At 36.2% G+C, this 27,470-nt stretch overlaps 5 protein-coding genes across 8 annotated transcripts; 4 read left to right on the top strand and 1 right to left on the bottom strand.

Moving 5' to 3' along the window:
• On the top strand, positions 1,810-5,252 carry LOC18772826 (metal tolerance protein B). Of its 2 annotated transcripts, XM_020565929.1 has the most exons (3): positions 1,810-2,325; positions 3,711-3,806; positions 3,987-5,252. In XM_020565929.1, exons 2-3 carry the CDS (start codon positions 3,804-3,806, stop codon positions 5,148-5,150), a joined length of 1,167 nt encoding a protein of 388 aa, XP_020421518.1. In that variant the 5' UTR covers positions 1,810-2,325; positions 3,711-3,803; the 3' UTR covers positions 5,151-5,252. The 2 variants fall into 2 exon arrangements, with proteins under 2 accessions (XP_020421518.1, XP_007205328.1); XM_007205266.2 differs by lacking the exon at positions 3,711-3,806 and having other exon boundaries at positions 1,811-2,325.
• On the bottom strand, positions 5,556-7,906 carry LOC18773103 (ras-related protein Rab2BV). Its single transcript, XM_007205822.2, has 3 exons — positions 7,687-7,906; positions 7,379-7,571; positions 5,556-6,431 (listed from the first exon to the last, which is right to left on the bottom strand). Exons 2-3 carry the CDS (start codon positions 7,541-7,543, stop codon positions 5,946-5,948), a joined length of 651 nt encoding a protein of 216 aa, XP_007205884.1. The 5' UTR covers positions 7,544-7,571; positions 7,687-7,906; the 3' UTR covers positions 5,556-5,945.
• LOC18774027 (elongin-C) lies at positions 11,991-13,843 on the top strand. Its single transcript, XM_007206124.2, has 4 exons — positions 11,991-12,420; positions 12,510-12,615; positions 13,245-13,363; positions 13,467-13,843. The coding sequence occupies exons 1-3, from the start codon at positions 12,309-12,311 to the stop codon at positions 13,321-13,323; spliced, it is 297 nt and encodes a 98-aa protein (XP_007206186.1). The 5' UTR covers positions 11,991-12,308; the 3' UTR covers positions 13,324-13,363; positions 13,467-13,843.
• Positions 14,682-16,993, top strand: LOC18773719 (subtilisin-like protease SBT4.9). The gene is given in 6 exon segments (XM_020566810.1): positions 14,682-15,110; positions 15,186-15,277; positions 15,375-15,392; positions 15,395-15,620; positions 16,428-16,758; positions 16,840-16,993. Coding segments are annotated over 5 exon segments (777 nt in total). The 5' UTR covers positions 14,682-14,994; the 3' UTR covers positions 16,753-16,758; positions 16,840-16,993.
• LOC109949909 lies at positions 19,592-26,361 on the top strand. 3 transcript variants are annotated; one of them, XR_002272232.1, is made up of 4 exons: positions 19,592-20,275; positions 20,373-20,644; positions 20,754-20,844; positions 25,957-26,361. XR_002272232.1 is itself a non-coding variant. In XM_020566812.1 (4 exons), coding segments are annotated over exons 1-4 (414 nt in total). In that variant the 5' UTR covers positions 19,592-20,109; the 3' UTR covers positions 25,958-26,361. The 3 variants fall into 3 exon arrangements, 2 of the variants coding, with proteins under 2 accessions (XP_020422401.1, XP_020422400.1); XM_020566812.1 differs by having other exon boundaries at positions 20,489-20,644; XM_020566811.1 differs by having other exon boundaries at positions 20,381-20,644.

Here is a 27,470-nt window from a genome sequence, read left to right as displayed (position 1 = left end):
ATACAACAACATGTCTTGTTCAGTTTCTAGAAGTTCTTTTGTTCGTCATATTTGCTTGTACAAGTTGAACCCAACAACTACGCTTTGACTTGGTAAGGAGGGGTGGGCTAATATTTATGAGAGTAGAAGAGTAGGGAGAGCTTGTAAATAGTTGTACCAAATTTTAGTCTTCTTTTACCAAATCCTGCACCATAGCCCACCCCAATCACACTTCCGCCCTTGTTTACACGTTCATAATATGTTAACACAAAACATGATGGGGTCTTTTCTAGCAAATATGACCTTCTTTTTTTTGGGACCTTTCATATTAGAGGGGCGATAATACACAAAATTTATACGAACAATACGGATACAAAGACTCGAACTTAGAATTTTGTATGGGGGAGTAATTACTTCATATCACTACATTAATGGATTCTTTGCTATGACGTAATTTTTTGGCATACGTAGGTTATGCCATAAGAGCAAGTCCAGCAGCTAAGGCTGAACTCGGGCTAGGGGGATTTGGGAGAAAAAGGCGTTTCCAGCAGTAAAAGGCAGCCCGGGCAAGAGGTGGGGGCCACCAGACTGGGCTGGCCTGAGGTGGAGTTTGGCCTGAGTGCGAGCCCGAGGGCTGGTGATGTCATCGCTGGCGTCAGCCTCGCGCTACAGTAGCCGCCAATGACTAGCTTCCACGTGTCGGCGTCTGAGCTCTCCGATATGATTTTTTCCTTCAATCCAATGGCAGCCAATTTTTCTGCAATAAAAAAATAGAAAAAAAAGCGTAAAAACTTTATAAAAAATTACTGATTTTTTTTTTCTCTATACCTTATTTCCATTTTCAACATTTAAGTAAATCTCTTTGTCCTTTTACTTTCATTTATTTTTATATTACTACATTTACTTAAGTTTACAATGTAAATACGGAAGTACCCCCCATTTGGATTCAAATAAAAATACTAGAAAATCAAATTCCCACCAAATCAAAATATGAAAAATCGGTTTTAGTGCAAAATACGATTTAGGCTAAAAATGATGGCTCATTAAGTCAATATATACTTCATATTAAAATTCCATAAAATCAAGTTTTCTTATTTGATGTGCAAGGAATAAAAGCCACCAAAAATTATCTTGAGAAAAATGATTATTCCGAAAAACCATTTTTCATACTTAGTCAATATTGCACATCCGCTAAAAAAATTATGGGTCCGCCCGTGTCTATAAATACCAACCAATACTCTTCACCTTTAACACCAAATCCTCATACTTTTTTTTTTCTATAAATACCAACCAATACAACTAATAAAATAAAATCTTATCCGATATGAATAGTATTGACACGTAGGAACCCAAAAATCTTATTCGAAAATATTATCCAAATTAATTATTTAAGTAAAAAAAAGTTGTGAAAAAATAAAAACAGGAATAGTAATTGCCCTTAGTCATAGCAATGGGTGGAAACACAAAATACTATTTGTAAGGACAACCACTATTCACGTAAATAGTGGCTGCCCTAATTCCCCCCTTGTCATGGCTAAAGGCAAATGAATGAAGTTGCTCTAATATGCCTTATGTTTTGCACTTGAGTTTAATCTCCTTTATTTACATTTGAATAATTAAAATATCATTTTGTTAAAACAATAAAAGTAAGAAGAAAAAAAAAAGATCATTTAGATTGACAACTAATTGTCAACGGGGTCTAGTTGGATGACAAATAGTCTTGAGTTACAAATTAATGATTTCAAATTCGAACCTCCATAATAACACCTTAAAATTAAAACTAAAAAATTAAAACTAAAAAATTAATGCCAAATTACAAAACTTTTGGCCTGAAAAAGAAGGCAAAGACAATTAATAAAGGGTTCCAACTTCTTCGCCAATATTTTTTGATGCGAGCACAGAATTCTTCAAACTCTTGCTCGAACGAATCGAATCAAAATTGAGTGAAAATCATTTAAAACCCAAATTCAACTACTTCCCAAGTTTGGGAAATCTCTAAACTTTTTCCCCAATTAATTTTGGGGAGTTTGGGATTTCTCAAATTTGATTTACCACTGCAGGCCGACCCTTCAACCCCATTGTTTTCGTCCTGATTCCGATGTCTTTAACGTTAAACCTGAAAGGATCGTAGTCCCCGAGAATTGAGGATTGAGCATTGAGCACGCATTTTTTTACTTCTTGACGACTGAGCACACACATTATGAGTGATTTTCCAACTTTCCATGTACGTAACAACCAAATTAATTCATTTCAATCTTTCCCTATAAATTCCATTGACCCTTTTTAAACCTGTGAGACCCCAAAGAGACCCGTCAAAGCTGTTCTTCGCTCTTCTCTGATTCTCAGGTACCTCCAATTGATCACTTTAAAAAAAATTCTGTATATCTTTGTTTAACTTTTTGGATTCTTTGATTTTTTTTGAAGTGGGTATTTGGATTTTCATGTGGATTTTGATTATATGATTGTATCAAATAAAGCATAATGGTAGTTCACGCAATTTGAAGTTTTGGGTCTCTTAGGTTAATTAGATGTGTTGCAAAGTTGAATGCTTGGGATTGAGCAGGGCGTTAAAATTGATTCTTTATGATCATCAAGCACCCCTGATTTTGAGTTTTTGGATTCTTAGTGAGGCACATAGAAGCATGAGATTGTAGAAAATCATGCAACCCATTTTCTGGGTCTAACATAGTGAGTTGATAGAACCAGCTGATATAGTGATATTCTTCTGGTTGTACAGAAGCAGAGTTTTGGTTTTGGAATTTTGAAGTGCTATCTTTATGTTATCATCTTTGCTTTAGTATATGCTCAAGAGGGCATTGTACATATTGCGAAGACAGGTCGATTGCGATGAAGCAGTGGTTTTTGGTCTGTGCTTTTGACAAATGACTGAGAATAACCAAGGTCAAATGTGCTTTGGTAGTTGAAGCAATTAGTTTGCTGTTATTGGATGTACTAGCAGCATTCGGACAGAAGGTAGAACAAGAAATGAAGGGTTGGAGAGATGCTGGAGGTGGTTCTTGATGTAATTCCAAGATTGCTACAAAAAAGAAGAAGGAAGGATTAGAATTATCCATTCAATAATCAAATGGATTCCAGTCACACACACAATGAAACCAAGCTAACCGAACCATTAGAAATTTCCATCTAAGTAGAAGAAATCCCTACCGGTAATTAATCCAACAGAAACTAACTGAAGCTTAATTTAACCTGTTGCATTAGTTGCAGTGATTAGCTGATGTGGTCTTTGAGCTGGATTGGAGCTAGCATATGACTTAGCTCTGAGCAGCTTGGTGCCAGCTCACTTTGCTGTGTGCTAGCTTGCTGTATGTTAGCTAGCTTGCACAGCTGCTCAGTTTTGCTACATGGTAACCTGCCTTTCTGCAGCTTCATTTTGCTGAACTTGATGCTGTTTTTCTGATGTGTGAATGGATTTTGTTGCTTATCAGCTCTGATGGACTAGGATTTGAAACTAACTACTTTTCTGAATCTTGAGTTCGGAAATTCTTGGTTTTTCAAATGAATTGAGAGTTTGAAAGATGAATTGTAATTTTGTTTTTCTTGCTCTATCCCATAAATTCATATTTGTACTTTTGTGGTTGAAACTTGATGATTTTGTGTACTCTAATTAAACACCAGGGAAAAAAATCGGGGGCAAAAAGTGATATGGTTAACTATATATTTTGAAGTCCCAAACTAGTTAGAAGTTCATCAACTGATGCTTATATTCACAGCTGAATTCAAGCCCTTGATCTCAGCCTGTTCTGTAATGCCAAAACAGTTAAAAGTTGACATTTAATTTCCTAAGAGATCTGGGAGTATTTGCCATGGTATGTTCTGATTTTCTCTTACTGAAGTAAACCAGTGGAAACTTCATTCCATAACACTCAAGTATGGCTTATTTGTCTTTGAATGAGCGTAATCAATTAATCATATTAATGAATCTCTTTATCATATTTTCCCCTCTTCGTTTAAGAAATTAAGTGTTAACCATGACTTTGCTGAAGCAGATGGACCATGAGGAGGTACCCTTTACTAGAACAGAGTCTCAGGAAATTGAGATCCCAATAGTATCTGAAGGAAGTGATGCTCTTCCTGTGCCACCCCAGTTACCTTGCTCTTCTGTTTGTGTTTTCTTCAAAAAAGAACATTGTAGTTTGGATTCAAGAGAACGGTCTAAGTCAGCAAAAAAACTTTGTGGACTCATTATTGCCTCTGTCTTGTTTATGGTGGTGGAAATTATTGGTGGTGTCAAAGCCAATAGCCTTGCAGTACTCACGGATGCAGCCCACTTGCTCACTGATGTTGCTGGATTCTCCATTGCTCTTTTCACAGTAATGGCTTCAGGTTGGGAGGCAACATCATACCAGTCTTTCGGATATCACCGTCTTGAGGTTTTGAGTGCCCTTCTGTCTGTGCAGCTAATATGGCTGGTCTCTGGGATCTTGATATTTGAAGCAGTTGACAGAATCCTTCACAAAAATGAAAAGGTGAATGGATTCCTCATGTTTGAAGTTGCAGCATTTGGATTTCTTGTCAACTTAATCATGGTCATGTGGCTCGGTCATGATCACACTCATCATGCCTGTGGAGGCTTAGGTCATGATCATCATCACGATCATAATCAGGAGCATAATCACGATCATCATCACGATCATCATCACAACAGGGAGGAAGAATATGCAATAATTGAAGACGATAAAACTAGTCTGGTATCAAGTTCTTCAGAAAATACTAAAATTTTAAACATAAACCTCCAAGGAGCTTACTTGCATGTCATCGCTGATATGATTCAGTCTGTTGGGGTGATGATTGCTGGAGGCATCATATGGGCAAAGCCAGATTGGTTAGTAGTTGATCTGATATGCACACTCATATTTTCTGTTTTTGCTGTTAGCACAACTATATCGATGCTTAGAAATATATATGGCATACTGATGGAGAGAACACCAAGTGAGATTGATATCACCAATCTAGAAAAAGGCCTCAAGTGCATCAAAGGGGTTGAGGATATTCAAGACCTACATGTTTGGGAACTGACAGTTGGAAAAACGGTTTTGTCTTGCCATGTAAAGGCAGAGCCGGCAGTGAGCTCTAGTCAGATAATTGGCAAAATTAGGGATTACTGTGAAAAAACTTACAGAATACATCATGTAACTATACAGATTGAATAGTAGACTTCAGATTCAGCCTATCCTCTGTTTGTTTTTTGGGTGAAAAACGTACACTTTTGTTGGATCTTATTAAATTCTTACCTTTTCCTCTTAACCTTTTAAGAGAACTCGAGATATGGAAAGTGTGATGCCTCTGTCTACCATCCTCACGAATTGAACAGGTTTTGAGCACGTAAACTTCAAGCCACTCAGTTAGTGAGGAACTGGCAAACACACCAGGCAACCACTACATTCAACGTTTGGTTAACTGAACTTCAGATTGAGTTGAGCACAAACTGTTTATGAACTCTGCAACCCAGAACAAGAAGAAAAAAAAAAAGCACGGTGCAAATGCCACCACCACAGAGACTTTGCAAGCAAATCGATTACAGGGGAGAAGGTAAAAGAAGAAGTGAATTTAGGATATAATAAAAAGGTATTAAGCCTTTATTACAATTTTAGAAGTGGCTCAGAAACGAAACCCTGAATAAAACTCTGAATCTGTTCCATTGATTCTTTAATTTGAGATGCCAAGTTCTACCTAACATTCCAAATTTCGGTAGTTAACACTTTATAAAAAGCAACATATAACAAATGGTGAATCATAAGTAAAAGCAGACCCCCAAAATGTACCAATACTACTATCAATTTAATTTTCACAAGCCTTTTTTTTTAATCACAACTCAACGAAGTAAAATTGTATTCTACATGCCTCCCTGTCACCCAAAAAAGAGAAGAAGAAAAAACTAAAGAAAAGAAAAATAAAAAGGTCTGGCATCCAGAAAATATTTCGTCTCCTCTCCTAGGTGTCATCTTTTATGTAGAGCAGCAACCTCTCTTGTTATTGTTCCCAGAAGCATCACTAACATTGATAGTGGTTCCTTGACCAGGCAGGGTAGTCGAGACTGCTTCCTGAGCTGCCAGTGCTTTTTTGCTTACAATATGGTAGATCTCAGTAAGAATAGTTTGAAATGCCTTCTCAACATTGGTTGCTTCCAATGCTGATGTCTCGAGAAATGAGAGACCTTCCCTCTCAGCCAAGGTCTGACCATCATCCTCTGAAACAGATCTAAGATGGTTCAAGTCAGACTTGTTTCCTGTCATCATGATAACAATGTTCGAATCTGCATGGTCCCTCAATTCACGGAGCCACCTTTGGACATTTTCAAAAGTTGGCCGCTTAGTTATGTCATAGACAAGGAGAGCACCCACTGCCCCTCTATAGTAAGCACTGGTGATAGCACGGTATCGCTCCTGACCTGCTGTATCCCAGATCTGTGCCTTCACAGTCTTTCCTTCAACCTGTAATCCCAGACAAGGAGTTTTAGCTCAGATCAAATTGCAAGCCATAATTCACAAACCCACTTGTGTCATCTATACATTGTATTTATGGTTCTTTTCTAGTAATCAACACATACTGAATGGTACACTACAAAGACAATTGTATGTTTCAAACTCATGAATATTCTCTGGAACCCGTATTACGCCATTCATATTACAAGAGAAACTTTACATTCAACCGTATTAGCTGTATATGTTCTAGAAAAAAGTGTCCTCATCGGTCTGTATACAAAGCGTTCAATCAACAGGCCTATGCACAACACAAAACTAACTGACCCATAGTATCCTGACCCACCAAACAAACTCAAGACTAGATTTAAACAAACCCCAACCTCATTGGGCTGTTATTTAGTTTCCAATTGTGATCAGTTTGTACTCTCTTATTATGTTCCAAATAGGAAGGATGAAGAAAACTGATACACATGTTCTTGCATATACCTCCATGAAACTATGCAAGTTTGGTTTGATTATCAAACTTAAATATCATCAACAGGCAACTGCTGGATGTTTTCCCCAACAGTTCATCAAGCTTATTTGGCCATTGAGTACCCCATCCAGAACAACCAATTCTGATCTTCTAAAAACCAAAGTACTAAAAGAAACAAACCCAAGCTCCATCCACCAAGCTATTAATAACAAATTTGATGATCTTCAATCAAACAAAGTAAATCCATAAACAAAATCCAAATAATCATCACATGCTCTTAAGCATCCAAACAACTTCAACCAAATGAATTCAAACTCCTAAAACCCCAAACCTTAAACCACCTAGGAAACATCACAAACAAATATCACATTCAACGCCAATAAAATTAAGCAAGTGAAACATTTATCAACTTTCACACAGATTTACACACAAACAGACTAAGCAAGACTTAGAAACAAGATCAAATGAGAAGGCGACTTGCCTGGAGAGTTCTGGTAGCGAACTCGACGCCGATAGTTGACTTAGATTCCAAGCAGAACTCATTTCTGGTAAACCTAGAGAGAATGTTAGATTTGCCCACACCAGAGTCACCGATCAATACGATCTTGAACAGATAGTCGTACTCGTGGTCTACTCTACTCGCCATACAGCCTCTCCTCTCCGATCTCTTTGACCTGCAACCAATTCAAATCCAAACACACCATATCAAAACCACACACACACAATTATACATATGTATATATACATATATATCTAGATCTGAATTCTGAGACTCATCGCATGACTTACCCTAAGGCGAATCGATCGAGGGGAGAATGCGATCCAAGTGTTCAATCAAAGTCACTGCACGAATTGGAGCGGAGAGAGCACAGCAGAGGGTTGTGGTGTGGCGTGGGCTTTTCAAAGAGCAAGGAAATGAGAGAACGGAAACAACTATGAGGTGGGTGGAGAGAGAGAGAGGAGAGAGAGAGAGAGAGGGGGCCAAGGGGAGGCTTTTGAACGTTGAAACGGCAAATAAATAGATTCCTTTCTGGGGTGGAAGACGGTGTCGTTTTGTAGGACAACTGGGACTTTGTCATTCGTCAATGTGAGAGTACGACAGTGAGAATCATGCCTCTGACAGGGGCAGCCTGGCCTGGCGGTTGGTGCCAGAGGGATGTTTTTAATTTTCAATTAGTGTTTTCCCACGCCGTAAATTAATTTTTTAATTAATTAATTAATTAAGATTTGTTTCCTGTTTGGACAGTCGCCAGCGCAAAATTGAACGGCCGATTAATTGTTGATTGTGCCTAAATTTTATTTTAGAGCCCACCTACATCAAACGTTGATAATTTTTTGTACACATATTAATAAATTGTTGAAATTAGAGGTTGGCTAAACACATATTAATAAATTATCTCAACCGATCAAACAAAGGTATTCAAGTGATTTGATTCGCATTTTACAAAAAGATTTATAAAAAAAAAAGAAAAAAAAAGAAACGAAGGTCTCTAAACCATTCCAATTTAACGTAATTTCTCTCTCAAAAATTTTCCATCTTCAATGGTAAGATTTCACAATTGAAGGTAATGTAAGCAAATATATAATATTTACTTAATTGTTTATGAAGAGAAATGACCGAATCAAAGCGCTTACTAAGTTTGGTTTGATTATAAAAGCAAACAAATGATATTAGCAATCTATATTCATTGACAAATACAATTGTTTTTACAAATGTTGATGACATTCATGAAGCGTGAGCCATTAACCTTTCAGCATTGATCTTGAAGAATTTAGCTTCGCATTTTTCATGTGGTGAATTTAAATTACTTTAACCTTATTCTTTACGTGGGGTGAAACTTTTGTGTGACGGGTAGTTATATATGATTTAGACTTTTTTGGGGCACAATATATATATCTTAGGGGTCGTTTGGTATACAGGGTTGGCTTGGACTGGTTTGGACTAAATTTAGTACCATGTTTGTTTCATTTAATTCTAGTTTTAGATGGGATTGCTAATACCGGGCCCACCAAAAACACCTCCTTAAGAGAGGACTACTAATCCTATGTAGAAAGGAAGGATTAGCTAGTCCTATGTTTACCAATGTATGAGATGCATATATTATATTGTAATACTAATAACATATATTACTATTATTATTATTACATACACATATACTATAATGTACATATATACATGTATATACACATATACAAGTCTATATATATATACACATATAATATATATAAATACATATAGATATATACACGTATATTATTATTATAATATACTCATATACACATACATATTAATATTATAATAATAGCATACATGTATACATGTATATATGTAACATATATTATATTATATATTAAGGTACATATATACACGTATATACATGTATATATATAAACACATATATACATATATAATATATAAATACATATAGATATATACACGTATATTATTATTATAATATACCCATATACATATGCATATTAATATTATAATAATAGCATACATGTATATATGTAATATATATTATTATAATACATATATATATAAGTATATATACATATATGTGTATATATTATACCCATGTATGTATTATAATATACATATACACACGTATATAGACATATACATTATATATTTATACTATATGTATATATATTATAATATACATATATACACGTATATACATGTATATTATTATTATAACATACCCATATATATATTATCTATTATAATATACGTATGTATATGTATATGTATTATACCCATGTATATATTATAATATATAGATACACCTATATACACATATATACACATATATTATATACATGTATATACGTATATATATATGTATATTATAATATATAATATATATACATATATTATACATATATTATATATACATATGTATTTTATAATATATATAATATATATGTATATATACATACATATATAATATACATATATACACATATATACATGTATATTATTATTATTATAACATACCCATATATATATTATATATTATAATATACATACATATATATAAATATATGTATATGTATTATACCCATGTATATTATAATATACATATATACACCTATATACACTTATATATATATATGTATGTACGTTTATATTATTTAATAGTCCAAGCATACACCAAACGCAGGATAAGTGTTATCCAACTTAGACCAAGCCAAGCCAGTCCCTAAGTATAGTCCATGTCAAGACAGTCCTGTGTACCAAACGAGCCCTTAGAATTTTAGTGTGTATAAAGTAATGAAAAGCATCATTAACCATTTGAATATTTTGTTAATATAATTGGCTTTCATCATTGGATGTGTGAGTAATCAAAAACTATCATGTGAAGTCAAAATGTAATAATTAACCGTAGTGTCCAATGATCAATTTCTGAATATTGCCGCCAAATCGTCACGTTGACTTTAGAGGTGCAAAATTGGCACAAAGATTCTATAACCTTTTCTCTCTTTCTTTTGGTCGGAACTAGAGTTCATTAGAAACTCATAAAAGGGTGCAAAATACAGTATAAAAGTGAGACTCAAGAAACGGAGCGCAACATCAAAGCAAAAAGACTAGAAGTCCAAATAAAAGACATAATGCCCACAACAAGCCTAAAGCCCACAAAAACTCAAACAAAAGGTAAAGATAGCAGACAAATCCTAAACAAAACTCAGTCGAGTCGCTGTTAATGAAAAGTAATATTTTAAGATGAATTGCATTTAGTAAGGGATTTGTAGTTTAAGTGGTTAAAAATATATATCCTTGCATTTGAGGTTCTAGATTCGATTCTCTCTCCTTCAATATTGCTTGTCTAAAAATAAGAATTACATTTTGCCCTATTGCTCTAATCTCAATAGATAAATTCTTATATATGGTAGTGCAAATCACGTGGAAGTGTGACCACCCTCACAAAGACTGAATTCCCCCTGTATTTTGGCCACATAGAAGAATTGCTCACCACCAAAACCTGTGTGTTATGCTTATGAACACTCACTATGGCCTCGTGGCCTTGCAAGTAGTATGGTTGAGAAAAAAACTGGTCGAACCGATTAAGCCAAACTAAGTTGAGCGATTTGTTTGATTTTTACACTAAAATTATAATTTTATACCAAACCAAACCACAATGTATTTGAGTTAGTTAGTTTTGATTTATTTGAAAACCACTTAAATTTGTTAGTTTTTTTTTTTTAAATTGACATTTTATTATTGTGTTCATCACACACATTGATATTAAACATTTAGTACCAAAAACTAATATCCCTAAACTATTTCAGTTTGACGTCATTCTCTATCTTCATCTTTTTGATACGAAATTCTTACAACTATTATATAATTTGCGGTATAAAGTTTCCTTTGATATATGTTCGAGAATAAATAATATTTATTTAATTTAGCATGAGAGAGAGACAGTCCAAACTAAAACTTATCACCAATACGTTTGGAGAGGAAATTTAAAAGTATAAAGAATTTCTTAAATGATGGAATTTAAAATGACGGAAATTAATGTTCTACAATTTGTAAAAATTTTTGTTTGGGTGACGGATTTAAAACACAGAATTTAACTTTTATTTGTAAAGTTATCTTTTTTAAAAACTCAATCTCTCTTGGGATTTTAGAAATGACGACTTTTAGATAGAATTTAAAGTTAAGATTTATGATCTCCAAATTCCATGTTTTTTTCCACGTAGAATTTCTAAATTTCTAAATTTTATTATTATTATCTAAACAGAGGAATTGGTTCATGTCAATTTAGAAATTCTGAGTTTTGTCAAAATTCTAAGTTTATTTCCCTCATTCAAACGCATTTATTCGGTTTGTTCAACTATTAATTTAAAGTGTAAACCCAATTTCTTTGGTTCAGTGTGTGATTTTAAACTTAAACCAAACAAATCGCACTATGCACGCCCCTACAAATATCTTAAAATTTTAATAGAAATTTTGAATACACATGATAGTCTCTAAATTATAAAGAATAGGTATTATGGAAAAATTTAAAATCACAAGTTTATAAGTCAAGACTTATTAAAAAAAAAAAAGAAAAAAAAGAAATTTGATAATAAAAAATTAGAAATTTTTTAAAACGTAACATGTGTGCATAAATTTTTGATGAATTATTTTTGTATATGTGTGAAACTGTATAACAAAACATGTATTCGCACTAGAAAACGCATGCTTGTTGAATATCGCTGTTACGCTTGGTTCTGAAGGCTTCCACGGAACTTGCCGCTGCCAGAATCTAACTCCATAAGATTATCAGACAAATTCGTCTTCTTCAACCTCAACGCAGAAGCAAAATCACTTAAACAGGCTTTCTCACTGTGTTTATAATTCTATCTCTTCCCTCCTCTACCACTCAATTCGAAACTTAATCAATCTCGACTTCCACTGCAAGATGAGGAAGGAAGAGACTGTGAAACTAATCAGCGCCGAGGGCTTCGAGTTCGTGATCCACAAAGACGCCGCCATGGTCTCTCAGACCATCCGAAACATGCTCACTTCTCCAGGTAAGGCCTTTTCTCTGTCTAATTGGTTTTAACTGAGGAGCAATTAGGGGATTAGGGTTTGAAATCACATGGCTTGGTTTTTTTGGTAGGGAGTTTTGCTGAAACGGAACACGGCGAGGTGACGTTCCCTGAGATCAGCACCACCATTCTTGAGAAGATCTGCAAGTATTTTTACTGGAACCTTCAATATGCAAGGTTTAGATTCTCTCCCTCTGCTTTTCCCCCCTATTCTGCTTATAATTATTTTTGCAGCATCCATGCTATTGCTTAGAAGATTGATGGGTTTCTGAATTGAAATTTATATTGAACAATGAATAAGTTAGGGGAGATTGTGCTATCCAAACTGCCTTTCTAGACCGCCCATTCAAACAAAAATTCGCCTAATCAATGGTTAACATTAAGAATTATGCTGGGATCAGTGGCCCCTTGAAATAATCTGCATAGTAGGTTGCTAGAGTTTGCATGTTAGGCTCCTAGAGACTCTAGGATCTTTCAGTCTGACATGTTATATTGAGTGAAGTTTTTTGAGTGCTTTATAACAGTATTTCCTTTCCTTTCTTTTTTTGGTAAGTTAGGTCTACATGCTTGATTTAATGATTTTGATTGTTTACTGCTGGACTTGGAGACGGTATAATTAGAATGTTCTGCGTATCGTCTCTTGCGCCAATTTCAATTGCTGGTTTCTTACCAAGATAATGGTGGAAAGTTGAATTGACCAAGGTTTTTTGTTGGAACTAATCCAAATTTGAGAGCGTGGTCAGAAGGTGGTTTTCATCTACTCTCCTTTTCCCTATTATTGACTTGTCATGTTGCTCTTTTGACAGTGGGAAGCAGACCGAGTTTCATATTGAACCTGAATTGGTTCTGGAGTTGATGATGGCAGCCAATTATCTCCATACATGATCATGCCATCTCCCTTGGGTGACCAAGTCCTATTTAACATGTAAGAAAACTTTTTGGAATCACTTCCTGAGATACACATGCATTAGTTTTCAGTTTAACTTGGTTTAAGTCAAGTTTCTGTCCTTGTATTTGGATACCTCTAGTGATTGCCCAGGAAGATGTCCAAGGATGTGATCGTTACCTGAGAGGGCGTGAAAAGCATAGGAAATCTGCTTTGGTGTCAAGCACTGGATTCTCTCCTAGACTGCAATGTAGTATATATATAAGACTATTGTAGTCAAATTCATGCAGTTATAACTTATAAGATATTGTAACATTACTTTCGAGACATTAATGATTAGTCTCAGCATCATCACCATAAGTAGAATACTTTTTGCAAGTTGTTTTCTATGTGTACTCAATTCTCAGAGCTGATGTAAGTTAGTTGTGCTTGTTGGCAAGGCAAGGAGATAAGTACAGTGACCTCTCGTTATTGATATTCTTGGAGATATAACATCCCACATACTTTATTTAGAGTGAATTTGGTGTTTTGGTGATGCCTTGAAAAATCAGTGTCTTTTTCTTATATCAAATGAGTTACAATAGCCATGATGTTGTCTGTACGTTTGATTTAAAAGAAGTATTTTGCCAGTGAGGTATAGCTCAGTTGGTTGAGCTCTTTAACGTTCACCTATGTGGGCAAATCCCCTCTCATAATCTTTTGTACTAAAAAAAAATATTTTAACATGTATTCATGCATTTCTCTTTTATATATAAATTCAGCTTTCAATTTAATAGCCTCAAATAAGTGAGTTTTTCATTAATAAAAAGTGTGCACCTTTTTTTTTTTTTTTTTTTTTTTTTTTCTCTTTAATACAATTTTCAATAACTATTTTACCAGATGACTTCACACAAATATATGTGTCTATAGTGTAAGTGAGATAGTACTATGCCAAATCAAACTAATGTTCATATTTCTCATATTTTATTATACGATTCCAATAAATATTTTGACAATAAAATTTTCTAAATTAGCGGTTCGTCACAAGGATATAATTGTTACGAAAAACGTCAATATCCTGTAGCAAAGCCAAGCCAAGTGTTAGAAGCAAGTGTTAGAGCAGATGATAATGGTTGACCCTTGTATTCCAGATTAGCCAAATCCAGGACTTTGCAGCAACTTTAAAAGAAGACTGTGTACTTGAACATTACCGTTTTGGTGATAGCTGGGTTTGACCTTGCTATATCCATACATGAAATTCCCATGCTTTCTAATTGCAAAGCAAAGCCAAGTATTGTTAGAGCACTCTCTGCATGATAATGGTTTTGACATAATAATTAATTGCTGGTTGACTGTCACTACTGAATCCCTCTCTGCATGTCCTTCATTTGCAACAAACTTTAAATTATCTGGTGTCTGAATTTAATGCAAATCCCAATCTGATTACAACTGCCTTTTAGGAGTGAGAACATCTGGATGCATTAAATTAGTCCGAGTATATAAAGTGCACTTCAGCCATGAAATTTTTGAGCATTGAACAATTTGAACAATGGCTAAGTATGGAGCTTTTCTGGTTTATTATGCTTTCTCCATTTTCATACTCACCATGAGCTTTTTATGCAAGGCCACTGATGAGGATAGAAAGGTAAGAGTTATTTGTGTAGCAAAACAACAGTCTTCTTTTTTACTTGATGATATTACTAATTACAATGCAGGTCCATATTGTGTACTTGGGGTCTCTTCCTGATGGGGAGTACTCTCCTATGGCTCACCACCTTAACATTCTACAGAGTATTGTTCAGGGAAGGTAAGCATATCTGGATCCTTAGGCTTATTTTACATTTTGGGCCTTTTAGTCACAAGCGCTCTCTGTCTATCTCAGTTCTCCTGAAAATTTATTGGTAAGAAGTTACAAAAGGAGTTTCAATGGATTTGCTGCCAAACTCACTGACCAGGAAAGAGAGAAACTTGCAAGTGAGCTCACTGAGATACTTTCTTATTCCATTAATAAAAGGATTAGTATGGTTTGGGTTGAGAGTTTATAATGTTTATAATAAACTGTGTATTGCAGAGATGAAGGAAGTAGTCTCTGTTTTCCAAGCAGAACCTTCCAACTTCAAACAACAAGATCGTGGGAGTTTATGGGTTTAAACGAGAAAGTCAGTCGAAATTCTGTTGTTGAGAGTGATATTATTGTTGGTGTGATCGACACTGGAATTTGGCCTGAATCTGAGAGCTTTAAAGACGATGGTTTCGGTCCTCCTCCTAAGAGTTGGAAAGGTGTTTGTGACGGTGGCAAAAATTTCACCTGCAACAAGTACGTTCCCTCCATTTTTTTTTTTCACTTATTTAATCATATTACAGGATCATGCAAATCATCTTTAGTTGGAGATCTGATATTCTAAAGTGTTGTGAAAACGCCCACAAAAATAACCATGATGAAACTAACCAGAAATAGAGGGAATTAATACTATCATTGTGCTTCAGGCAACTTATATAAATATCACCTAGACTACCATATTTTTTCTTGAGAGAATGATTAAAAGATGGCTCCATGTGCTCTGATTCATTATTTGGATTCAATCCTATCCAGGAGAACTACCAAAGTGTTTAAGCACTCTTCATCCGAGAGTGTACTGAACTACTCTATTTCGAAACTGTTATCTTGATATATATTTTTGGCCCTCATCCTGCATTTTGGATCACGACGTTGTCCAATATAGAAAACCAAATCCATGTAACTAATTCCGAAATATAGAAACCAACTTAGTACTTTTTGTTAAAGAATATAAGTCCCACATCGGAAACTTGACTAAATAAAATACAATATATAATGAATGGTTCAACTACTAATATCACCGAGGCTTTTTGTGATAAAACCTCACACCTATTGGGTTTTGTAGGTGGTTAAGTTGGGGACAATATCGGTGTTGTTAGTAATGGGCTGCTGGCCCATCTCTTTGAATTTAACACTTTTTAGTTATTGTTGTTCTTTCTAGTACTAAATCATAAATAGACAAATGCATCTTGCATGACAGCAATATATATGCAGCATTGTTGTAATAACTGTTGAGCTCTAAACTTAGAAAGATTATATCAACATTCTGAAATGTTTATTTTGCAGCAAGATAATTGGAGCTCGACGTTACACAGCAGAGTCTGCAAGGGATGAACTGGGTCATGGAACTCACACTGCCTCAACGGTAGCAGAGAATGCTGTTAAGGATGTAAACTTTTATGGACTAGCAAATGGTACTGCAGGAGGAGGTGTTCCTGCTGTGAGAATCGTAGCATATAAAGTCTGGGGCCTGTCCTTGGGTTACAATGTCTTGGCTGCTTTTGATGATGCTATTGCTGATGGTGTTAACATCATTTCAGTTTCAATGGGAACTGTTGAGGCTGGTATAGATGACGACCCTGTGGCAATTGGTGCTTTTCATCTCTTATGACTACCGGTACTGTCCTCATAATAGCTGTTACAGCCACATCTTGATTCTAAAATTATGATATTCACCTTTTTTTGTTTTTGCATGTAGCTTGGCCCATGAATGGTACCAGCAACAACGTTTCAACTGGTGCATTTGCTTATGGATCTGGACATATCAGTCCTGTAAATGCTATAAACCCAGGGCTTGTTTATGAAGCTTCTGAAGAAGATTACATAAGGTTGCTATGCACAATCTATGATGAAGGCAAAGTTAGATGATAGGATTTTTAGTACTTGTGCAAACAGTGTTAAAAATCACATAAAATACTTGCAAGAATACAAGGCTATTGTAGTATAGATGCTCATGCAAGGTCGTTTTCCTCAAGGACTAATTAGCAATTTATGTAAAAACAAATTCCAATTACTACTTAAAATAAAAAGTCAAGAAAGATGATTATAAATTTGGTGGATTCTAAAAAACAAATATTAAACAAAAACAAATACGATTGAGAGAAAGAGTTTTGAATATCAATTTATAAAAACACTAGGGTTTCACCATCACCTAGCAATCCTATGAACTTTTACCAATTACTTATGATTTGCACATGCCACTTTGAAGGTTAGGTTTTCCTAATGTATATTCTACTTGGAACCTCCAACACAGAACGTATATCCAACATGCAACCCGTCCGGACGTTCGGATCAAATCTGAACATGAAAGACTCATTAAGTTTTGTGAAAACCCTTTGAAAAACCATGCAACCCTTAAGACGTGGTGTTCATCTTAAGTGAAATTACAATTATTAATCACAAGAAGCTAGCATCAATTTCAGGGAACCTTCCGACCAAAATTGCATCCAATTACTTTTCTAAAGATCCTAATGGTGATCAGGCATTAAGACAATTAGATAGTTTAAAACAGTGATTAACAATTCAAAATACGCATGCACTCATCATAAGCAATTAAATAAAAATCACATATTCATGCTAAGGTTCAAGGCTTCACCCTAGCAAAAGAAATTTAGTTACGCATACTCATAATTGAAATCCAAGAAAATATCATTAAGAAGAAAAGAACGAAAACACCTGAAAGTTGTGAAAACCCAAAACCCTAGCAATTGCTCTCCACAATACAAAGTTCAAAAGTAATTCAGAAGTCCTCAATTCCCTGTGAGAAAGAGCTTAAATACCCCTTAAAACCTAGCTGCCAATGTACAACTTTTCTATCCCCACAAGGAAACTAATTAAAATAAAATAATACTAGGAAATAAAGTCCAAATTGGAATAGGAGAATCTGCCTAAAATCTGCCCAGCCACGTTTTGGCCCCAAATCTCCTCCAAATCTGGCCCAAGAGAGCTTGTTTTAAAGATAAAAATGTTCTGAACACTTCTCTAGAAGGCCACGAACCCATCCGAGGTCATCTTGGGCTCCAAAAACGCAATAAAAGCCCAACACGTCACTATTCCAGCACCGCGCACTGCTCCTTTATTTTATTGCCAGAAAATAACCGCTTGGAAGAAAAATCTGAAATTTTGATACGATCAAGCTAAGTGACTCAAGAACGTCCTCCAACTGGAATTACTCCAAAATTCCTCAATTTGATTATGTTTTGCTCCAGAGAGAGTCGAAAGTCCTATATTGAAAATATAATTCAAAGTATCAAAATTCTTCCAAAATATTAACCAAAATATACTAAGAATGAGGTTAAATATATAATATAAAATATGTCCATCAAAATACCCCCAAACTTAGCTTTTGCTTGTCCTCAAGCGAAACAAGACTCAAACAAAAAATAAAAAAACTTAACAGACTAGACATCTGGCTAACACTTAACCAGGACAAAATTTCCATCTTCAAGTTGCAATCCATAGAAAATTTTAAAAACTAGAACATCCTTTCAATAGATCCAAGTAATCCCACCACAGAGTCTAAGCTATTTAGACTCAATTAGAAAAGAATTCACAAACTTCCTTCGGTGTAAAGTGAACCATTATGGTTATGGAGACTCGACTAAAACCCTTAACTCTCATCCCTTTTATTCATACTTCACACACTCCACACTTTTTTTTTTTTTTTTTAATTTCCATTTCTTTTTTCTATTTTTTGTTTTTTTTTTTGTTTTTATAGTAACAGTAGTGGTTGTGCAATGTTGGTTCCCTTAAGCTTTCGATCCAACCGTGTAGCGAGCTTTAGGTCAATGTCTCCCAAACTACTCGGGTTTTAGGGCACTAGGTGTAGAACACCCCTAAGGACTTATTAACTCAAGCTGAAAAGGCTACGAAACCAACTAACCACCCTGCCTCATGCCAAAACTCTACCTTTTGTCTCGAGAATCACTGCTGATTAGGCAGGACTGGCCCGGTTACTAGCAAAGTTTCGGGTGAGGCAATTATTACTTTATAACACATACTAACTTTATTTATATTGAACAGAAATTAAAACACACTTGGACAAAAAAATAAGTATTCCAATCTCACTCCCCAAAAACCATGTTGGTGTGATGTGCAAATTTCAAAGTATAATTCATGAATTAGTGTCTAAGCAACAATAAATAGAAAAGACTCTACTGTGGGATTGATTTTCACCATGTCCATTTGTTCTAACGTTTAAAATAATCTATGGATATTGACTGAAAAAAAACGAAAATTTGTAAACAAGACTCAAAAAATGAAAAATAAAAAAAAAAATTACGTTCCCACCCCCTAACTTAAATCACACATTGTCCTCAAGGTGTGGGAAATAATCAAAAGAAACAAGAGCAGAAACAAAACGACTAAAACTTAGAAAATGGAAATCAAAAATAAAGAAAATACTCTAAGAAAAGAAATTAGGAAGGCAAAATAGAAGAACAATAAAATAAAATAAAATAAAATAAGAAAGAAAAGGAGAAAAACAATAATAGAAAAGAAATAGGAAAGAAAATACCCAGAAATGAGACACCAAGGGGATTCGAAGGCAGGACCAGGGCGTGTTGCGAAGAAGCGCTGACCAACTCAACCACGTCCACACTTGCGTCAAATATGAGCGACAGCTACAATATAACCTGCTGTAGCTGCTGCATCTGTCATCTGAAAAATATTGGATTCCCTTCTCCTAGCCCGAGCCCAGAGCTGAAATGCTCTCTTCTGTCCATTCCCATTTTGCAGAAGAAAAATAATATTGCTTGGATAAACCAAAGCCTCTCGCTGTGTTCCAGAGAATCAGAAAAGATCTCTGATTTCTCTCTTCTCAAGACCATCCATCTCCGCCTTCGCTCTTCTTCATTCTCTCCAACACTCACGATCCTTTCCTCTCTTTCAACCCAATTACACCAGCATTTTCATCTGTGTGAGGAGGCCACATCTGCAGCAAACACAACCAGTGGGGTTGAATTATCTGATGCACCTGAATTTTTGGATGGTTTTGGAGTCCCTGGATTCCTCAAATTCAGATCTGTCTCAATCCATGTCACCAGATGCTAACTTGTTCCAAGATGAAAACAAGCTGAAGCTGAACAAAAGTCTATTCTCCACCAGTAAGGACCCCAGATTTGTGCATCTCGTAGGTAAACTGTCGAACCCAGAACTGATTTTTTTTTTTTTTTTTTTTTTTTTTTTTTTGAAATTACACCATCTGCTTGATTCCCAACCCAAATTGGAAAGGATGCCAGCTATTGGATGCTCACTTGAATTGTCAAAGAATTGGAATCCTATGTGGCCAAGCTTGAAGTTGAGATTGGTGACTTCAAAAATCTGCTGGTCACTCGTGTGTTTCACAGGAGCAAAACCACAACCACAGAATTCTCAAGGCTTCAAAACTGGTCTGAGAGGAGAGACCTTTACTCTCAGCAATATTGAGAACACTGAGTCACCCAGGAACCACTTGACCAATAATCTTGCAAGGATTGTTGTCAAGACCCAATATCCATCTGAAGGTAAGATTAATTCCAGAATTGGTTGTGGTCCTGATTTGGGAGCTGTGGTTGATGTATAGATGTGAGTTCTTTGTCCCTGCAAATACTTACATTAATGTGCACTGTGTAGGAAAAATGCAGATCCATGAGAGGGCAGTCAACACACAAACTCAAAGGGCATGGAATCACATGGGGGTGCCAAAGGTGGACCCGTGCATCTGGTGAGTAGAATTTCGAATGCCTGCAAATTGTGTGGTTATGGATAACTGCTCAAAATGATATATATGTGCTGGATTTGCAACAGCTACCCCCAAACTTAAATCTTTGAGTGAGCTCGAGCTCATGTGAATTGCTGTAACTTCTAGTATAGTGTAGATGTGGTGATGGTAACATAGGATTGCTGCTGGGTGCATGATTCCAGCTGCTGCTGGGTGCAAGATTCCAGCTGCTACTGGGTGCAAGATTCCAGTGTAGGATTTTCTGTTTTTTTGATGTATGCTGCTGATGGTTGTGTCCTGCATTGAGTCATAAACGGCCTGCATTGAGTCATAAACGGCCTGCATTGAGTCAATTATGTGTTAGGAATAGAAAGAAGAAAGAAAAAATAAATAAATAAATAAATAAAGAAATAAAAGAAGAAACAACTAGATAAAGAAAACAACAATTTTTTTTTTTTTTTTTTTTTGTTTTGAAAATAAAAGAAGTAAAGAGTTTAGAAAAATTGGGTTGCCTCCCAATAAGCGCGCTATTTTAAGTCTGTAGCTAGACTTTGCAGAAGCCTGGTGGTCAAATCACTGGTTCCTTCAGAGTCAAAGACTCGGCTGCAATGTCAAAGGGTGTCTCCACGTAGGGTTTCAGCCTATGACCATTCACCTTGAACGTGTTGCCTTTATCTTCATTAGTGATTTGAACTGCTCCATGAGGAAAAACTTGAGTCACTAGGTAGGGTCCAGTCCAGCGAGATTTTAATTTCCCTGGAAACAACTTGAGCCTTGAACTAAATAACAGAACCTTTTGCCCTGGCTGAAATTCCTTCCGTAAAATTTGACTGTCATGAAATGCCTTAGTTCTTTCCTTGTAGATGCGAGAACTATCATAAGCACCTTGACGAATTTCCTCTAGCTCATTTAACTGCAATTTCCGCTTTTCCCCAGCTGAGTCATATGCAAAATTTAACTCTTTAATGGCCCAGTAAGCTTTATGCTCCAGCTCCATAGGTAGATGACAGGCTTTCCCATAAACAAGTCGGAATGGTGACATCCCAATAGGAGTTTTATAAGCTGTCCTGTATGCCCACAAAGCATCATTTAGTTTGAAACTCCAATCCTTGCGTGTAGAGCTCACTGTTTTCTCCAAAATACGCTTTATTTCTCTGTTTGAAACTTCAACTTGACCAGATGTCTGTGGGTGGTATGGTGTAGCCACGCGATGATGAATCCCATATTTTGCCAATAGGTTAGCAAATGGTTTATTAATAAAATGCTTCCCCCCATCACTAAGAATAACACGCGGTATTCCAAAACGTGGAAATATAACCCCCTGGAGGAACTTCAGGACCACTGATCCTTGATTAGTTGGTGCTGCAATGGCCTCGACCCATTTTGAAACATATTCCACAGCCACTAAAATATATTGGTGCCCATTAGAAGATGGGAATGGTCCCATGAAATCAATACCCCAAACATCAAATAGTTCAACAATTAGGATACTTTGCTGGGGCATCTCATTCCTTCTGGATTGATTGCCGACCCTTTGACACCTATCACATGCCTTGCACCAATTCTGTGAATCTCTAAAAAGTGTTGGCCAAAATAACCCACTCTGTAGGATTTTCTCTGCTGTCCTTTTCTGCCCAAAATGTCCTCCACAAGCGTAGTGATGAGCAAACTTTAAAACACTTTCCTGTTCAACCTCCGGAATACACCTGCGAATAATCTGGTCTGCACAATACTTGTATAAGTACGGTTCATCCCAGAAATAGTGCTTTACATCAAATAAAAACTTCTTTTTCTGCTGGTAGGAAAAATCTGGATGCACCACACCCTTAGCCAAATAATTGACAATATCTGCAAACCAAGGTGTGTCAATTTTGACAGCAAATAGCTGTTCATCTGGGAAACTTTCACTCAATGGTAGAGAATCTGCCTCTGTAGCTGCTGGAATAATTAATCTAGATAAATGATCAGCCACAACATTCTCACTGCCCTTCTTGTCTTTAATCTCTAAGTCAAATTCTTGAAGTAAGAGAACCCAACGAATCAATCTAGGCTTTGCATCCTTCTTAGACAACAAGTATTTAAGTGCAGCATGATCTGTATAGACAATTATTTTAGCCCCAACCAAATAAGACCGAAATTTCTCTAGTGCGAACACAACTGCCAACAATTCCTTCTCTGTAGTTGCATAGTTAAGCTGTGCATCATTGAGAGTACGACTTGCATAATAGATGACATGGGGAAGCTTATCTTTTCGCTGCCCTAAAACTGCCCCGACAGCATAATCTGACGCATCACACATTAGTTCAAATGGTAAATCCCAATTTGGTGCAGCAATGATGGGTGCCGAAGTTAGGAGGGCTTTCAACTTGTTGAATGCTTCTAAACAGGCCTTATCAAAATTAAATGGTGCATCCTTAGCCAATAAAGTGCACAAAGGTCGACTAATCTTGGAGAAATCCTTGATGAACCGACGATAAAAACCTGCGTGTCCTAAGAAGGATATCACACCTTTTACTGATGTAGGAGGTGGCAGCTTTGCAATAACTTCAATCTTTGCCTTGTCAACCTCGATGCCTTTGCTAGAAATTGAATGACCCAAGACAATTCCTTGTTCAACCATGAAATGACACTTTTCCCAGTTTAGCACTAAATTCGTCGCTTGACATCTCTGAAGAACTAATGATAAATTCTGTAAGCACTGATCATATGAATCCCCAAAAACAGAAAAATCATCCATAAAAACTTCCACAATATTTTCGACCAAGCCAGAAAAAATACTCATCATACAACGTTGAAACGTAGCAGGTGCATTGCATAATCCGAATGGCATCCTCCGATAAGCATAAGTACCGAATGGACAAGTGAAAGTAGTCTTCTCTTGATCCTCTGGTGCGATTGGAATCTGATTATACCCAGAATACCCATCAAGAAAACAGTAAAAAGCCCGACCAGCCAACCTTTCTAACATCTGGTCAATAAAAGGCAATGGAAAATGGTCTTTTCTCGTCCCTGCGTTAAGCTTCCGGTAATCTACACACATTCTCCAACCCGTAGTCAATCGTGTAGGAACTAACTCATTATTATCATTTTTCACCACTGTAATACCGGTTCGTTTAGGCACAACTTGAGTCGGGCTAACCCATTTACTGTCAGAAATAGGATAAATCATACCTGCATCAAGTAATTTCATAACCTCTGTTCTGACCACCTCTTTCATAATTGGGTTAAGGCGGCGTTGAGCATCAACTGTTGGCTTTACGTCGTCTTCCATTAATATTCTGTGCATACATAGTGCTGGGCTGATTCCCTTGATGTCCGCAATTGTCCATCCCAATGCATCTTGATATTTTCTCAATACACGAAGCAATTTATCCTCCTCTGTCAGTGTTAAATCTGCTGCAATTATAACTGGCAGCGTCTCTGCAGCTCCTAAATATGCATATTTAAGATGTTGTGGTAAAGGCTTCAGCTCCAATTTTGGCGGCTGTTGTCTGGAAGGTTTAAGGGGCTGTTTAGGCTCCCCTAAACTCTCATACACATTCCTAAATTTTGGCAACACTGTGGGCAGACTGTTCAATGCGTGTATGTACTCATGAACACCTTCATCTTCAGAATCTGTCTCAAGTTCCCCCTGTAAAACATGCAGCAACTGATCTGTTTTTGAATTAGCACAAAATCTGTCATGCACCATACTGTCTACCATGTCAATACGCATACAATCTTGCTGTTCAGCAGGACGTTTTGCTGCCTCAAACAAATTAAACACCACAGATTGGTCTTGAACCCGTAAAGTCAATGTTCCAGCTTCCACATCAATTAAGGTCCTAGCTGTTGCCATAAACGGCCTCCCTAAAATAATAGGTGTTTGAAGGTCTTCATCCATGTCTAAAACCACAAAATCTGCCGGTAGATAAAGATCATCAACCTTAATAATTAGATCTTCAATAACACCTCTTGGATAAGTGATTGAACGGTCAGCTAGTTGAAGTATAATTGATGTAGGCTTTAAATCTCCTTGCCCCAATCGCTGAAAAACAGAAAAAGGCATCAAATTAATACTTGCACCCAAATCAATTAAAGCACTTTTAAAATTAGAATTTCCAATAGTGCAAGAAATATTAAAACTCCCTGGATCTTTTTTCTTAGGTGGTAGTTTGTGTAGCAAAACTGCACTGCACTGTTCTGTCAAAATAACTTTTTCCAAATCTGAAAGCTTCTTTTTGCTGCTGCAAACTTCCTTCAAAAATTTGGCATATGATGGAATTTTCTTGATTGCATCCAGTAAGGGAATGTTGATTTGAACCTTGGATAATGTCTGCATAAAGTCCTTAAGTTGCTGATCTTTTGCTTTAGGCTTCAAACGTTCTGGATATGGAATTGGGGCCTCATAAACACGCTCAGGAACTTGTTTTGGAACAGTTTCTAGATCTGCCGAATTATGTTTTTCTGCAGGTTTGGCAGGTTCTGCTGCTGCAAAATTTTCTGTATTATCTTCCACTATTTGCTGCTCCTTTTCAATGCTATTTTCACGATTGTCATAGCTTTTTCCACATCGTAAAGTCCGAACAACTTTGCAATCTTCACGTCCATTTGGATTAGGAATTGTTTGACTAGGAAATTTGCCCTTTTCTCTGTCTGAAATCTGTGTAGCTAGCTGTCCAAATTGTTGCTCCAAACTTTTAATTGATGCTTCAACATTTTGAAATCTTTGATTGTTGCCCTCGATGAATGATTGAGTTGTTGCTGCCAGTTTAGCAAGTTGATCTTCCAGAGATGGTTTGGAGGGAACAAAAGGTTTTTGTGCATGCTGGAATGGTTTGGCATTAGTCTGATTGTCACCCCATTTGAAATTAGGGTGATCCCTCCATCCAGGATTGTAATGAGTTTCATATGCATCATTCCTAGGCCTTTGATAGCTGTTCATCATATTGACATGTTGTTCAACAAGCTCTGGGTAAGAGTCTCTATGTGGGCAGCCCATTATGTCATGTGTAGCCATACTGCATATAGTGCAAACTGTTGATGTAGGTGGCTGCTGTGTAGAACCTGCTATATGTTGTAGAAGCATATCAAACTTTGCATCAATTTTCTTATCCATTTTTTCCATTTGTGCAGACATGTTGGGAGAACCTACTGATAACTCAAAAATGCCCCTTTTCTGTGAATGTTCTGCTGCCCATTGCTGAGATTCTGTAGCCATCATATCAAACAGTTCAAATGCCTCTCTTGCAGATTTATTTGATAATGATCCTCCAGCTGATGCATTCACATGGCTCTTAGATGTAGGATTAAGCCCATCAAAGAAAATATTCATTTGTGTATCTGAATCAATTTTGACATGTGGACACTTTATGTACATCTCTGTATATCTCTCCCACGCTTCATGAAACTCTTCATTGGGCTTCTGTGTGAATGTCAAAATCTCCCTCTTGTAATTCAATGTCTTGGATGCTGGATAATATTTGTTCAGGAATTTTGTGTGTAACTGCTGCCAAGTAGTAATGCTATTAGCTGGTAGAGTGAATAACCAAGTTTCTGCCTTGTCCTTCAAAGTGAAAGGGAAAAGACGTAACTTAATAGCCTCAGCAGAAAAACCCCTAATCAAAATATTCTTGCAACCCACAATAAATTTTGCAATATGTATGTTTGCATCTTCATTAGGCAATCCCCGAAAAGTAGGTAGAATTTCAAGCATATGGTGCCTGATCTCGAACGAATCACCCTCTTCTTGTTCAGGATACACAATGCAATTGGGAACATCAGTGGCACGGGCTTCCAATGACTCCCTGAGTGGTCTACCTGCCGCAGGTAATTCTAACGCCATGTTACTCTCGTTTGCAAACAAATTCTGCAAAAAAGTGCCCTGCAGTGAACAGTCCCAAGCCCAAATAACTTCTCTTCGCTGTCTATGCAGTGTGCGCTCTGGTTCTGGATCAAATTGTACAATCTGTGCAGTTCCTGATCTGGTCTGGACCATGCAGTCTGCAAAATCTGCAACAGAAACAAAATTGTTCAATTTCAATTTTGTATTTTATTTTTTATTTTGGACGAAAATTAAAAAGTAAAATAAAATAAAATAAAATAAATCAGAAAAAGGTTAAACAAAAATTGTCTAAAATAGTCCCCGGCAGCGGCGCCAATTTCTTGATAGGATTTTTAGTACTTGTGCAAACAGTGTTAAAAATCACATAAAATACTTGCAAGAATACAAGGCTATTGTAGTATAGATGCTCATGCAAGGTCGTTTTCCTCAAGGACTAATTAGCAATTTATGTAAAAACAAATTCCAATTACTACTTAAAATAAAAAGTCAAGAAAGATGATTATAAATTTGGTGGATTCTAAAAAACAAATATTAAACAAAAACAAATACGATTGAGAGAAAGAGTTTTGAATATCAATTTATAAAAACACTAGGGTTTCACCATCACCTAGCAATCCTATGAACTTTTACCAATTACTTATGATTTGCACATGCCACTTTGAAGGTTAGGTTTTCCTAATGTATATTCTACTTGGAACCTCCAACACAGAACGTATATCCAACATGCAACCCGTCCGGACGTTCGGATCAAATCTGAACATGAAAGACTCATTAAGTTTTGTGAAAACCCTTTGAAAAACCATGC

This window comes from Prunus persica, chromosome G6 (genome assembly GCF_000346465.2).
Source record: "Prunus persica cultivar Lovell chromosome G6, Prunus_persica_NCBIv2, whole genome shotgun sequence".
Taxonomy (NCBI): Eukaryota; Viridiplantae; Streptophyta; class Magnoliopsida; order Rosales; family Rosaceae; genus Prunus; species Prunus persica.
Note: the sequence above shows the minus strand (reverse complement) of the source record. Positions and strands in the feature narration are given on the sequence as shown.